The following is a 15,244-nucleotide window of genomic DNA, read 5'->3' on the forward strand; positions in this document are numbered from 1 at the left end:
GGCTGACCTCGAGGACCCCAGGTTAGGGAGAGCTTCCGAGCGCTCCGAGAGGAGCGGGGAGTTGGGATGGGTAGCTCCGCAGGTGCACGCCGCAGCCCTTAGGGCGACAGCCTCGGAAAAGGCGCATCTCAGGCTGTGGGTTTCTCGGGGGCGGGGCGCAGGGGCGGGGCGGGGCGAGGGGCTCGCAGCGGCCGCGGGTTGGCCGAGCCGGGAGGGAGGGGAATCATTATTAGCATAGCCCCCGCCCCCTGCGCGCAGCCGGGCCCAGCAACCCGAGCGGAGGCGGCCGCGGCCAGCCCGGCGCTGAATGGGCTGGCTGCGCCCGGCTCAGTCCCGCCCGCGGCCGGCCCCCGCGTCTGCTCCCTCCCCGCCCGGGCTCCTGTCGGCCGCCGCCAGCCCCCGCCCGGACTGTGAATGAAAGGCGGGCGCCGCAGAGGGCTGGCTGGGAACGCCGCTGCGACGCCGGCCTCCCGGGAGGCGCGCGCCCCGCCGAGATGTACGGTAAGGAGGGCTCCGCGCCCGGGCCCGGGCCCGCGGGGGCGACTCCGCAAACTTCCCGGGCGCGAACCATTGTCCCCCTGCGCGGCCCCGGCGCGGGGCCAGGCCACCCACCCGGTGCCCGGCGGGGCTGTTGCGGTTGCTCTCTGCGCGCGCGTCTGCGCTGCGAGGACAAAGATGCCTCGGGCCGGGGACCCTGGGGTCCTCTCCAGGCCCGGCGCGTGTTGGTGCTGGGCGGTGGTCCTTCGGGGGGCGGAGGCTCAGGGGAAAGCGGGTCTCCCGGAGTCGAGCAGACCGGGAGTGCTGGAGGAGGTGGTCGTGTGGCAGCATTTGCGAAATTAACAAAAGCGGTTTGTGCCTGGTAGTTTTCTGCGGGAAGCCGGTCCAGGGCTGAGGGAGACGCCCGCGGCCGGTCGTCTGCGCGGCTCAGAGAAGGCGGGAGGCGGCGCCGAGGCCCGGGAAGCAGCCAGTGGCCGGGTCTCGTCTCGCCGGCCTGAATGGACTCGGCCTCTGCCTGCCCCTGCCGCCCTGCGGTATCCAGGTTCCCCAACTTCCAGATTTGTCCTCCGCAGTGATGAAGGGAGGAGACGCTGCTGAGAGTGCAGCACAGCCCTGACCTCTCCCCGCCTCCACGGCCATCCCCTCAACTGCCGTGCAACAGTTAGCCAGACCCTCACGGTGCACGACTCTGCTTGATCATTTGCCCGGAATCCCTCTGGTTTTGCAGGCAGTGTGGGTGAAGAAGAGAGAGCGCGTTGGGTCCCACAGTGCAGCTCTGATGAATGGAGCACTGGAGACCTAGACCAGTCTCGGAATGGACTGCATTCCCGAGCCTGCAGCCCATGAAGGGCTGTGCGTGTGTGTGTGTGTGTGATCCCAGTAGACGTAAGTCCATGAAAACCCAGGTCTCTGGCAGCTCTTCTAGGGTCAGCAAAAGAATTGGAGCTGTGCTCACCTCCCACCCCCACTGCAAGGTAGGGGCTCAGGCTGCACTTGAGGGGTCAGTGTTTGGAGAAGAGTGCTTTCCCAATTTAACCCATCACTGAGGCTGCTCGGCTGCTCAGCTGCCTCGCTCCTGGAACAGACTGTGAGTCACAAAGTTTGTTAGAGGCAGAGGAAACTGAGAGCCTGGTGGAAAGGCTCAGCAATTGGTGGGCCCCCCTACTGAGAGAGAGAGAAAGAGAGAGAGAGAGAAAGAGACTGACTCAACTTTTTCATCAGTCTCCTTCCCTGCCCAGTTGCTCAAAAATACATTTGCATTTCTGATCCAGGGTGAGACATCAGCAGGTCCCCTCAGCAAGTACCATTTCTCTTGGACCAAGTGGGAGGAGGGGGAGGTTGGCCTGAGAGGCTGTGCTGCTGACCACTGGGGACTCTGGGGAAAGGTAACAAGGCGGTTGTGCTTTATAAGCCAGAGGTTGTGAGCTATATATATAGATATAGATATATATATTTTTTACTCTCTCTGTTTTACCCCTATTCTTTTCTGCAGAGGGAGCAGCCTGAAGCTGCAGATCATTTGACAAAAGCATGTGACTGCAGGGGCACCTGCAGTGGGGAAGGAGTTAGGACAGGCTCATCAGAATAGGTCAGAATTAGGAACTGGGTTCTGCTGGACTGTCTCATTGTACTTAGCCCCAGATAATTTGAGATATCTGAAGGTGGGGGTCCCAGGCTGCCTCTGTTGTATGAAGCAAGACAAGGAAGAGCTGGATAGTCAGAAAGGTGAACTGGGGAGCCAATGCATCTGGGTGCTATTTTCAGACACATCACAGATTTTCATTTCTCTTTTATATTTTTATTTCCCCAGATGCAAACAGAGATGGTATTTACCCTGAATGATTCATAGAAAGATTGTAATGGAGGAATCCTCTGGGCAGTTGCCTGCGGCAAAGGAAAGTCACACCAAGCTTGGGTGGGAAATGGTTACTGAGTGGCTGGGTGCAGAGTCTGATCTTAGGAGGTGTGGGAGGGAGCCCACTGCCCCTGGTGAGGACTTAGCTGCCTGGATTTTAATATATTCCTGACTTTCATGAAAAGAAAGGGTTTGTGTGATATTTAAAGTCATTTTCTCACCAGAAATCAATAGTGATGAAAAAAAGTGAGTAAGGAGGTCGAGCGGGAGCATGGAATTACAGACTTCTTATAATTGCTATTTTCTTCTTGTTTTACAAGTTATTTTTCCAGAGTGACACAGATGGAACAGGGCAGAATGAAAACAGGGGCCTCCTGGCACTGTGCTTCTCCCCTTCCCATCTCCTAGCCTCCCCCATGTATCCTATAAAGGCTCATTAGAAAAATACCACCAGGGGTTTTATTAACTGATGGGCAGAGAGGCCCCCCTGTGGAGCCAAAAGTCACCTAAGAACTTTAGGTAAAGGTGTCCCTTGTCCACCCACCTTGGTGACTTGTGCCACTATAAATTTGTCTTCCCATCTTTCCAGCTCTGGAGGATCTCCCATCCTTCCTCCTCCTCACCCTGCCTCTGCCCTCCACAGCTCAGCCTTCTTCATTCTGCTTATGGGAGACTGGGAGCCCCATGTGTTTGCTGAAGGACACAGTGCTATCCAGGATAGAAGGAATCCTTGTTCTGGGGTCATCCCATGTTAATCCAGGAGCCCTTTGATGGCTGGGTGACTTTAGGCAAGTGGGATTGTCATTCAGAATTAAATCCCGGTATACAAAAGTGAAATGCATGTCTGTCTACCTTCCAGGTCCGTTGTGAGCATCACAAGAGGTTCCGAGCTCCTGAAACTGGTTGCTCAAGAGCCTGTCCCCTTTGGGCCCCCTTGGACCTGTTCCCTCCTCTCTTCTCTGCCAACTCGGGCACAGGCCTGTTTGTATCACCTGCCACCCCCGCTTACACTCGCACATCACCTCAACTGTGCCAGTGCCAGGCCGCTGAGCCACTTCTCTTTCTCAGACTCACCCCAGCTGTCTCCTCACCACTCAGTCATCCCTAAACCCATCGCTTTCTGGAAATCGCTCTCCAAAAGGACACAGTGACTGCCCACAGTTTTGTGTGGGAATCCTATGAAGGCAGATTGACAAGGGACATGAAAAAATGAAAGCATTTTTACTGGGGTGGGAAGATCATTAGCAAATTCTCTGCAAAAATGGATTCCCATGAGCTTTTCCTTTTGTTAGTATTATACAGCTAAGGCTGGGCGTGGTGGCTCACGCCTGTTATCCCAGCACTTTGGAAGGCTGAGGTGGGCAGATCACCTGAGGTCAGGAGGTCAAGACCAGTCTTGCCAACGCGGCGAAACCACGTCTCTACCAAAAGTATGGAAATTAGCCGGGCATGGTGGCAGGCACCTATAATCCCATCTACTCAGGATGCTGAGGCAGGAGAATCGCTTGAACCTGGGAGGCGGAGGTTGCAGTGAGCTGAGATTAGCGCCACTGCACTCCAGCCTGGGAGACAAGAGCGAGACTCTGTCACAAAAAAAAAAAAAAAAAAAATTATACAGCTAAGAGTTTCCCTGTTGCTCTCATGTGGGCTGGAGAATCCCATTTCCCCACTGAGGTGAGACAGAGCTCTGAGAAATGCCACCCTCTGAATTAGGGCAGCCAGCTAGGAGGGACACTTGGAAAGGATTTCCCCAACCACAGTCTGCGCACCCCGATCCCACTAACACCAAAGCTGCCCTAATTCTTCCTCACCGTTGAGTGCTGCCTCATCCTCAGCAAATGCCTCTCGTCCCGCTTAGTGGTTGAGAATGCTGACTGTAAGGAAATAGCAACAGCAAACAACTTTTTGAAAATGTGCTTGGGCTGGGCACAGTGGATCAGGCCTGTAATCCCAGCACTTTGGGAGGCCAGGGTAGGTGGATCACCTGAGGTCAGGAATTTGAGACCATCCTGGCCAACATGGTGAAACCCCATCCCTACTAAAAACACAAAATTAGTCAGGCATGGTGGCACACACCTGTAATTCCAGCTACTGGGGAGGCTGAGGCAGGAAAATTGCTTGAACCTGGGAGGCGGAGGTTGCAGTGAGCAGAGATAGCATCACTGCCCTCCAGCCTGGTCAACAGAGCAAGACTCCATATCAAAACAAAACAAAACAAAACAAAAAACCACACCAAAAATGTTCTTGACGGAATCCTGTTTGGTGAGTGAGACTGTTGCCAGAAGGGTGGAGAAACACAGGGCAAGGCAGGCTCCCCCTGAGGGGCAAAGTCTTACCTCTGCAGAAATCTCCATGGACGCCCTGCTCCTCCTCACGGGCAATCCCACAGCACATGTGCGCATGTGCACACACATGCATCAGCCTCCTCCCCCAGATCCTGAGGTTTCTGCAGCCCCAAGATGCCAGGTATGGTCTGTGCATGTGGGAGCTGTGTGCCCTTCCCCCTCCTACCCACCACTCCAACTCTTTTATTCCCCGTGAGAAGGGGGCCAGGTGAGCCTGTTTTCTCTCTTGCTGCTCACAGTTCAGTGAATACAAGTGGTCACAGTTTTTTCTTGTACATAAATAAAAATTAAAAAGGTAATATTATATTACAGAAAATCTGGAAAAGAGTGGAGAAAAAAAAATCATCCACAATTTACCCATTTAAAACAAACTTCTATATATGACATCAATTACCGCTCTGGTTTTGTGTTCACCTCCTCCAGCCCTTTCCTTGCTATTTCTTTTTGATCCTGGCTTCAAGGAACACCAAGAACCCCACAGCCTGGGTCTGAACCCTAGCTCCGACCCTCGGGTAATCTTGAACTCGAGCATTTCTGAGCCTCTTTCCTGCCTCTGGAAAGATGACAGCAGTGTTTATCTCTTGGCAGAGATGAATTAGGATAAGAGAGCTGCCCCCACTTTCCCTGCCCCTTTTCTTAACTCTCTTTTCTCTGTTTCCTAGTTAGTTTTTTTTTTATTTTTTAATTATTTATTTATTTTGAGACAGTCTTGCTCTGTTGCCCAGGCTGGAGTGCAGTGGCATGGTCTTGACTCACTGCAACCTCCACCTCCCAGGTTCAAGCAGTTCTCATGCCTTAGCCTCCCGAGTAGCTGGGATTACAGGCGCGTGCCACCATGCCTGCCTAATTTTTGTATTTTTAGTAGAGATGGGGTTTCACCACATTGGCCAGGCTGGTCTCGAACTCCTGACCTCACACTGATACGCTCACCTTGGCCTCCCAAAGTGCTGGGATTACAGGTGTGAGCCACCATGCCTGGCCCTTAATTTTTCTTTTAAAAGCAAAAATAAAACAAATAAGAATTTATGTTCCATAAGATTAAGAGCAGTACTGTGATACCGTTCCTTGTATCAAACAAAGGAAAAATGTAAACAATCATCTAATCCCTCCAGAAAATCTAGAAAATACGGTAAACTATAAACATAACATTTACTGCTCTAGTATCTTTCTTTCCATGCGTTTGTTTAGGTGGTTGGAACCATTCATTTATTTTAGAGACAGGGTCTTACTCTCCCCCAGGCTGGAGTGCAGTGACACTATCATGGCTTACTATAGCCTTAACCTCTCCCCCAGGCTGGAGTGCAGTGACACTATCATGGCTTACTATAGCCTTAACCTCCTGAGCTTAAGTGATCCTCCTGCTTCAGCCTCCTGAGTAGCTGGGACTACTCAGGAGCATGTGCAACCATGCCCAGCTAATTTTTTGTTTTTTGTAGAGATGGGGTCCCACTATATTGCCCAGGCTGGTCTTGATCTCCTGGCCTTAAGCATTTCTCCCACCTTAGCCTCCCAAAGTGCTGAAATTACAGGCATGAACCACCACACCTGGCCTGAAATCATTCATTTTATAATGTTTCGTATCCTTTTTTTTTTTTTTTTCCACTTGGCACTAGAATATAAGCATGCCCCACAAGTTAGTACACTCGTTGGCTATCATTTTTAATGTCTATGTAATGGTACACTGAAAGGATGTATAATTTTGTTATTGTACATTTAGGGGTGTTTCTGTATTACTGCCCCTGGAGAAGTACTTGGTACTCAAAGCTTTCTGTGAACTTTGGAATTTTTCCCTAGACTGTAGCCCTTCTAATGGATTGGTCAAGGTATATAAACATTTTAAGACCAGTTACATATTGTCCAATTATTTTCAGTTCGTATCCATTATACTCCTACTAGCAGTTATAAAATCACCTATCTCCCTGTACTCTCAAGAGCATTCAAGATTAAGATTTTTTCCCCTAGTACTTGCTAATTTGATAGAAAATGTATATCACTTTAACTTGCATTCTTTATTATTAGTGAAATACTTCTTTATCTTCTAACTATTTGCGTGTTAGTGAATTGTCATGGGAGTATGAGTTATTAACTACTTGCCTGTCTTTTGCTGTCTGCTCTGTGTTTGGAAGGGATATAGACTAGGGATATAAGCAATCAAGTATTTATGGAATAGCAGCTATGTATGATACTACAGAGGCCATCATGAGGGATAGAAGAATATACAAAAGTAGTTTCTGTCAAGAACATTAGAATTTAACTGGGCAAACAAGTTATAAAACATGCAAACAATTAAATGATACAAAGTTCGGTAAAATTGCACTGTTCTGCAAAGCGGAATGGAGTTACTCATCAGGTGTTCAGCCAGCAGTATCTTGAAGTGGAAGAGACCCGTGTGAGGTGGAGTCATCTGGGCAGGCTTCAGAAGCAACAGCCATTTCTCCTCTACCGAGGAGTAGAGGAGAAGGGAGGTGGGTGTGGCTGGTAGAGGCACTGATGTGAGGAAGTGTGTGTGGAGGTGGGGATGGAGAAGACCTGTCCAGGGAGAGTCAGGGGGCTCGCTGGGTTTGAGCAGAGTTTAAGGGGAGAATTATGTGATAGATGAAGAGATAGGCCAGTTATGGTGGCTCATGCCTGCAATCCCAGCACTTTGGGGGGCCAAGGCAGACAGATTACCTGAGGCCAGGAGTTCGAGACCAGTCTGACCAACATTGTGAAACCACATCTCTACTAAAAAAAAAAATACAAAATTAGCGGGGTGTGGTGGTGCATGCCTGTAATCCCAGCTACTTGGGAGGCTGAGGTAGGAGAATCACTTCAACCCGGGAGGTGGAGTTACTGTGAGCCGAGATTGCGCCACTGCATTCCAGCCTGGGCAACAAGAGTGAAACTCCATCTCAAAAAAAAAAAAAAAAAAAAGATAAGGAGATAATGTCAAGATAAGGAGTTTGTACTTATTCCTGTGAGCAGTGGGAGCCATTGATGGTTTGAAACTGTCGAAGGACTGATTTGCTCAAGTGATGTGAAGTGAAATCAAGCTGGGGGCAGCTGTGCAGGGTGGTGGGAGGTGATATGAAAATGAAGAGAAGCAGAGGAGGAGACAGTTGTTGCAGCCACAGGTGGTGGCCTAAGGAGCAAGAAAGCTTTGGACCACAAGTTTCTGTGCATATGCAAAGGATGATGTTGGCTCCTTTAAAAAAAAAAGCTCTGTGTGGGGGTGCAGGGGTAAGGGTGAGGAAAAGGTGAACTGAAACTTAAAAAAATTTTTTTCCATGGTACCTAAAATGGGGGTTATATAAGCAGTTATTTTTAAAAAGTTGATTTTAAAATAGAAAATAAATTACCTAGAGTTATACATTTATTCTAAAGAAGATTCGGGGCATATGTTTTACACACACATGACAATACATAAAGAGATCAAAGCAAAGAAAATCTTAGACAAAAAAAAAGCCAGGAATAAAGTCATTTCAGAGAAAAAAATGCATATAAGCAGGCCATGTTGCAAATTCCATTTTGAGCTTACTGTAGGCCAAAATTAAGAGGGGGAAAGTCATTTACAAGATTCATTAGCATTGTAAAATTAATGAGATTGCCTAGGACGAATACAGCTTTTTTGGGATGCTAAGATTTGAGAGGAATTCATCCTAGAAGAGGAGATACTGCCTAAACCTTGGTCTAAATTAGATATTTCTTTTGAAAACATAGTCACCTTAATCTGCTCTTTATCCATTTGCATGGTATTAGGATTGGTCCAAATGTGAGTCTGTGGAGAGGTTGAGTGACCGATTTCCTTCGGTGGAATTGCCACGGACCCTGCTCTCGGCTGCCTCCTGGTTTGCTCACGGAGATTCCAGCCCCTTTGCAATTGTGGATATGATTTCTCTTTTTTTCCTTCTTTTTTTTTTGAGACCGAGTCTCACTCTGTTGCCCAGGCTGGAGTGCAGTGGCGCGATCTCAGCTCACTGCAACCTCCGCCTCCTGGGTTCAAACGATTCTCATGCCTCAGCCTCCCAAGTAGCTAGGACTACAGGCGTGAGCCGCCATGCCTGGCTAATTTTTTTGTATTTTTAGTAGAGACAGGGTTTCACCTGTTGGTCAGGCTGGTCTTGAACTCCTGACCTTAGGTGATCCACCCACCTCAGCCTCCCGAAGTGCTGGGATTACAGGCATGAGCCACCGTGCCTGGCCTGATTTTTCTTTTGATGGATGATGTGATCTTCTGAGATCTCTCACTGAGAAACTGTTCTTGCTTTCACCATCTCAGGAGGCCATCTGGTCACACTCCTTTGCATACCATATTTTAATTCACCGTATGGCCATTCATCACTAATATTTCTCGTTTGTTTCCCCTAGTAAACTGTAAACTCCATGAAAGCAGAGAATACATTTCTCTTTTGTGGTTTTTTTTTGAGACACAGTCTCGCTGTGTCACCCAGGCTGGAGTGCAGTGGCACAATCTCAGCTCACTGCAACCTCTGCCGCCCAGTTCAAGTGATTCTCCTGCCTCAGCCTCCCAAGTAGCTGGGATTACAGGCGCACACCACCACACCTGGCTAGTTTTTGTATTTTTAGTGGAGACGGAGTTTCACCATGTTGGCCAGGCTGGTCTTGAACTCCTGACCTCAGGTCATCCGCCCACCTCGGCCTCCCAAAGTGCTGGGATTGGCTGGGTTTGGCGGCTCACTCCCGTAATCCCAGCCCTTTGGGAGGCTGGGGTGGGTGGATCACCTGAGGTCAGGAGTTCGGGACCAATCTGGCCAACATGGTGAAACCCTGTCTCCACTAAAAATACAAAAATTAGCTGGGTGCGGTGGCACATATCTGTAATCCCAGCTACTCAGGAGGCTGAGGCAGGAGAATCGCTTGAACCTGGGAGGCAGAGGTTGCAGTGAGCCAAGATCACACCACTGCACTCCAGCCAGGGCAACAAGAGTGAAACTTAGTCTCCAAAAAAAAAAAAAAAAAGAAAAGCAAAGAAAAGAAAGTGCTGGGATTATAGGCATGAGCCACTGCACCTGGCAGTGAACACATTTCTCTTGTTCTCTACTGCATCTTTAGGGCACAGAACACTGCCTGGTCCTCAAAAACCATGTTGAATGGTCCTCAAAAACCATGTTGAATGAATGCATTCTGAGCGAGGCATCATCTTTTTCATTCGCTTCTTTGTAACTTCTGACTCACTGTATATATTTCAGCCTCAGGTGGGTTCTGAATAACAGCACAGTTACTGTTAATGTGGCTTCCATTCATTGGGCACCACTGTGTGCCAGGCAGAGTTCTTTTTTTTTTATTTTTTTTTTGAGACGGAGTCTCGCTCTGTCACCCAGGCTGAAGTGCAGTGGTGTGATCTCTGCTCACCACAACCTCTGCCTCCTGGGTTCAAGCGATTCTCCTGCCTCAGCCTCCTGAGTAGCTGGGATTAACAGGTGCACGCCACCCTGCCCGGCTAACGTTTTTGTAGTTTTAGTTGAGACAGGGTTTCACCATGTTGGTCAGGCTAGTCTTGAATTCCTGACCTCATGATCTGCCCGCCTTGGCCTCCCAAAGTGCTGGGATTACAGGCATGAGCCACTTTGCCCGGCCTGTGCCAGGCAGAATTCTAAGCACTTTTTTATGGGGATAAACTTGTCTGTACTAAGCAGTTTTTATGTCTTATATAATCTTCCCCAAACTCTATGATGAAGGATTAGTATTCCCATTTTATTTTATTTTATTTTATTTTATTTTATTTTATTTATTTATTTATTTATTTTGAGACGGAGTCTTGCTCTGTAGCCCGGGCTGGACTGCAGTGGCCGGATCTCAGCTCACTGCAAGCTCCGCCTCCCGGGTTTACGCCATTCTCCTGCCTCAGCCTCCGGAGTAGCTGGGACTACAGGCGCCCGCCACCTCGCCCGGCTAGTTTTTTGTATTTTTAGTAGAGACGGGGTTTCACCGTATTAGCCAGGATGGTCTCGATCTCCTGACCTCGTGATCCGCCCGTCTCGGCCTCCCAAAGTGCTGGGATTACAGGCTTGAGCCACCGCGCCCGGCCAGTATTCCCATTTTAGAAATGAGAAAACTGAGGTGTTGAGAGGTTTAATCACTTCTCCATGGCCACCCAGTTATGTGAAAAGTCTGAGATTTGAACCTCAGCATTCCAGCTCCGGAGTGTGGACTCAGCCTCCTGTCACACTGTCCCTAGAACATTCTGAATAGTCCAGAGAACACAGGTCTTTCCTCTGTGGAGCTCACTGTACTTCAGACTCATGCATTATTAATAATTTGGGAAGGGCAAGAGAATGTAAAACGCAGGGCTGAAGGTCCCAGGCCAGTCAACAGCGAGGCTGCAAGCTCTCACTTCTGGATCACTTCTCTCACTTCTCACTCTTGGCACCTTTCCCACCTCCCTTTACTTTGTCAAAGAGAAAGAAGGGCCCCAGGAAGAGCTTTGGGGACCATAGTGAGGATAGGTCCTGAGAGACAGGCCAGAGAGCAGGCTGAGGAGGGCGGAAGACAACGCAAGCACCGACAATGGCCTGGAAAGAAAGCGTGGGCATGCCTTTCAGAGACAGGCAGACTGCAGAGTGGGGCGTCACCACCAAGGCTGGGTCACACACACCTGATGGGCAGTGTTCTTAGAGATGGGTTCCATGGTCAGTCAGTGCTTGGCCTGGAGAAGAGCAGAAACCGGGAACCTGGCATTGCAGGAGGAGCTTCTGCTCTTCTGATGGTTTGAGTGTGAATTAAAACTCCTTCCCTGGCCGGGCGCAGTGGCTCATGCATGTAATCCCAGCACTTTGGGAGGCTGAGGTGGGCAGATCATGAGGTCAAGAGATTGAGACCATCCTGGCCAACATGGTGAAACCCCATCTCTACTAAAAATACAAAAATTAGCTGGGCATGGTGGTGTGTGCCTGTAGTCCCAGCTATTCAGGAGGCTAAGGCAGGAGAATCGCTTGAATCCGGGAGACAGAGGTTGCAGTGAGCTGAGATTGCACACTGCACTCTAGTCTGGTGACAGAGCGAGACTCTGTCTCTAAAAAAAAAAAAAAAAAAAAGAGAACCAAAAAACACACAAACGAAAAATTCCTTCCCTTCATCTTCAGGTCCAGGCAGCAACTGGTGCTTCTAAGAGGTGGAGCTGGGACCGGGCTGTGTGGTGCAGGCCCAGTCCTGTGCAGATCCCTTATCCCTAGACAGCAAAGCTGTGCAGTCCATGGGTTAGGCTGGAATTGATGGACACATGGTGGTCCAAGTCCCAGATGACCATCTTCCAGCCAGAGGGCCCTGAACATTTAGTTCGTCTTTGTCTGAGCTCATTCTCCCCGCTGGACAGGTGGGATAATTAGTCTGCCCCACTCGTGAGGGTGTATGAGGGAGATCAAATGAGATAATGTCTATGTACATGGACCTATATTGCAGGACACCATACCTGTGAAAGGTGACATTATTACCATGCAAGTAATTCTTTTTTTTTTTTTTGGAGATGGAGTCTCCCTCTGTCACTCAGGCTGGAGTACAGTGGTGTGATCTCACCTCACTGCAACCTCTGCCTCCGAGGTTCAAGCGATTCTCCTGCCCCAGCCTCCCAAGTAGCTGGGATTACAGGTGGCTGCCACCATGCCTGGCTAGTTTTTTGTATTTTTAGTAGAGACGGGGTTTCGCCATGTTGGCCAGGCTGGTCTCAAACACCTGATCTCAGGTGATCTGCCTGCCTCGGCCTCTCAAAGTGTTGGGATTACAGGCATGAGCCACTGCACCCGACCCATGCAAGTAATTTTTATGGATGCTTCTGGAATATAGCCATACCCTTTCCAAAAAGTGACAGTCCCTGCATACAAGGATGAGTGTGTCATATATAGGCTGTATTTGTTAATGAAAATCCTTAGAAGGGTCTGGGTAGTAAGAACATAGAAACAGGGCTCCTGAGATACTAAGGAGCCTGCCTCAGTGCTGTCTATCCACCCTGAGAGGGGACAACCATGAACTGATTACCTTGAATACGTCCTCATCCTCTAGAGGGCTGCCCGCAGGTCAGCAGTCCATGACTGTGTCCCTCTCATCTCTGCACTGGAAAGACAAGAAAATCTCTTAAGCCACAAAGAGGACAGAGGTGACATCTTTATCTAAATCCTTATGCAATTCTAAATTCGTATGCATGACTAAAATTTTGCAATGTTTATTCCATGCCGTTCTATTCATTATCTCAATTCAGAAGAACTCTCTGGAGGTGGATGTCATCATCATTTCTGTGGTTGGGTGGAGAATGCTGAGATTCAGGAGTTCAATAACTTGCCCAAGGTCATGCAGCTGGTTCAAGTCTGTTCACTCCATTGCCTCCTAAGCAAGCATTCACAGAGCTTCACGTGACATTAAAACACTGCTTTGTGCCTGACGGCAACTGCACATGTCTTATGCCAAACAGCAAATTTTACTATTAGAGAACTCCAAATTGAATATTTTCATAGATTTTACATAGATAACTTATGGCCTTACATCTAGGACTTGGGTTATACAAGTCCCTCATTGGGGACCCACAGGGCCTTTTAAGCTCGGTGCTCTATAGTATGTCCTTTATCCTGAAAGAGTGGTTTGTCTATAAATCTGAGAATTAGGGTTCCTAGATTCAAATGCTAACGGTCTTATTACCGTGCAGAAGGTCCCAGATAAACTCAAGCATTCAGAAGCCAGGAGTCTTGAATCTTAGCTTGGCCGAGCTCCCGTCCCACCCTTGTCGTAGCTATTCATAAAGACTTCTTTCCATTTCCTCATTTTCTTTTTAGCTGGGTAAAAAGAAATACTGTTTGTGCATTGCATGAAGGATAATCCCTAAATTACGAGAACATTTATGAAGACCTTGCCTGAAGATCTCGTAGAAATGAACGACTTACAGTGAAAGGAAGCATCCCTAGCACCGCATAGCTGCTCACCACGTGTGCAGGAGGGATGCTTCTAGAGCAGAAGCATACAGGGTGGATGCTGGGAAAATCTGGAGCTCTGCAGGCTCCCTCCAGGTCTCCTCTACTGTATCTCAGAGTTTACTGTTGTCATTTATTTCTTTACACAACAGATCAGTGAACCTCTTAAGGACACTATCTTAATCAGCTTTGTTTTTCCTAGCATCTGACAGGGAACTTTGGTATGTAGTAGTAAGAGTCCAGATGTTTGCATCTGACTATAAAATAATGATACATATCATCCATTTGTCTACACCTACATAGCAGCCGGTGTTTCCAGGGTATCAATGAACATGGGCTGGGGATTTCTCTAAGGTCAGAGAGAGTCCTGTAGTGACAGCAATCATATTTTGTCATCTCAACAGGTCTTTTCATGGATTTTTGTTCCAAATAAAGAAAGAATATATCAGAATACAGCCGTTTGAGTTTTCCTCCATACTTGGAGGTGCTGGTTGCCGACACAGCCCCTCGGCCTTCCTGCTGAAACGGTTAAGGCTGTTAGAAGGACTTCTCATGTATTTCCTCCTTGGTTTGTGGCACTCAGGATAAATGTCACAGTCTTTTCTTCTGAAAGGAAGGTCATTTAATGGTATAATTACGGATAAGTCTCTATTTTGATTTCCATTCATATTACTTGTGCTTTTTTTTCTTTACAAAACAAGAATGATGAAAAGGCCCTTTGAGGCAGAGGCAGTAAATGTCTGTATCTCGTTGCCTGGAAGCAGCCGGCTGGAGTGTTCCTGATCAACCACTAAGCAGCCTTGTGCACCTTCAGCTTGTGTGCAGTAGCAGGTCTTCAGGTCATATACAGACAAAGCAGAAGAGGGAAAAACAGCAGGGTTTTCCCATTGCTGTCATCCAGCTCCTAAAAGTGCCTGATCCTACAGGCAGGCCTGGGCCCAGCAGCTGGCAAATACAGTAAGCACGTCTGACTGTCCAAAAGCTTTTCCACAGGGCTGCTCAAAACGCCCTCCTCTCCCCCAGACAGCACTGTCAGAGAGTGGGCTGAGTGTTCTGGAGAGGCATGGGTGGCACTGGGAGGCGCCAGCACCGTCCTTCTATTTTATCAAGGACATTTCTGGACAAGGGGGAGAGTTGGCCATGAGAGGTGATTGCTGTGTAAATTTGGGCAAGATTCTCAACCTCTTTCAGCTTCAGTTTCATCATCCGTAAACTCAGAGAGCTGGAATGAACGGCTGGAAGGGTTTTCCAGCTCTTCTGTTCTGCAGCTGAGGCACCCGGGACTGGTGGTACAGCCAGAGCAGAAGTTTTCAGAAGATCCCAGAGGGAATGTAGGTGCTGCCATCTCAGGTTCCTTATGTAACCTGGCTATGCGTAAATTTCCTCATTGGTAAGACAGGGATAATGCTCCCTTTGTGAATTCAGTGTCTGTCTGTCTAATGGCATGACCCCCACTGGTGTAGCGGTAGGTAGGAGCCGTGTCCCTTCCAAGTGCTGGTGCTACGATTCTTGCTCTGCATGCATTCTAGTTTCACAAAACTTCTGCATGGTGGGTATGCCTTTCCCTGCTTCCTCTGCCATTTTCAGATAAGTTAAATGCCTTGTGCAAGTCACCCAGATCGTTAAGTGGCATGGCTAAGAAAAAAAAAAGA

The 15,244-nt window shown here is 48.7% G+C and overlaps 1 protein-coding gene across 1 annotated transcript in view; it reads left to right on the forward strand.

Annotated features, from left to right (window-relative positions):
- Window positions 1-256: 256 nt before the first annotated feature.
- Window positions 257-15,244, forward strand: part of EFR3B (EFR3 homolog B) — a 115,381-nt gene continuing 100,393 nt past the window's right edge. Inside the window, exon 1 of the mRNA XM_007971271.3 lies at window positions 257-501. Within this exon, the coding sequence (XP_007969462.3) occupies window positions 495-501 (7 nt within the window). The 5' untranslated portion in view covers window positions 257-494. The remainder of the gene's footprint in view (window positions 502-15,244) is intronic.

Source organism: Chlorocebus sabaeus, chromosome 14, assembly GCF_047675955.1.
Source record: "Chlorocebus sabaeus isolate Y175 chromosome 14, mChlSab1.0.hap1, whole genome shotgun sequence".
Lineage (NCBI taxonomy): Eukaryota > Metazoa > Chordata > Mammalia > Primates > Cercopithecidae > Chlorocebus > Chlorocebus sabaeus.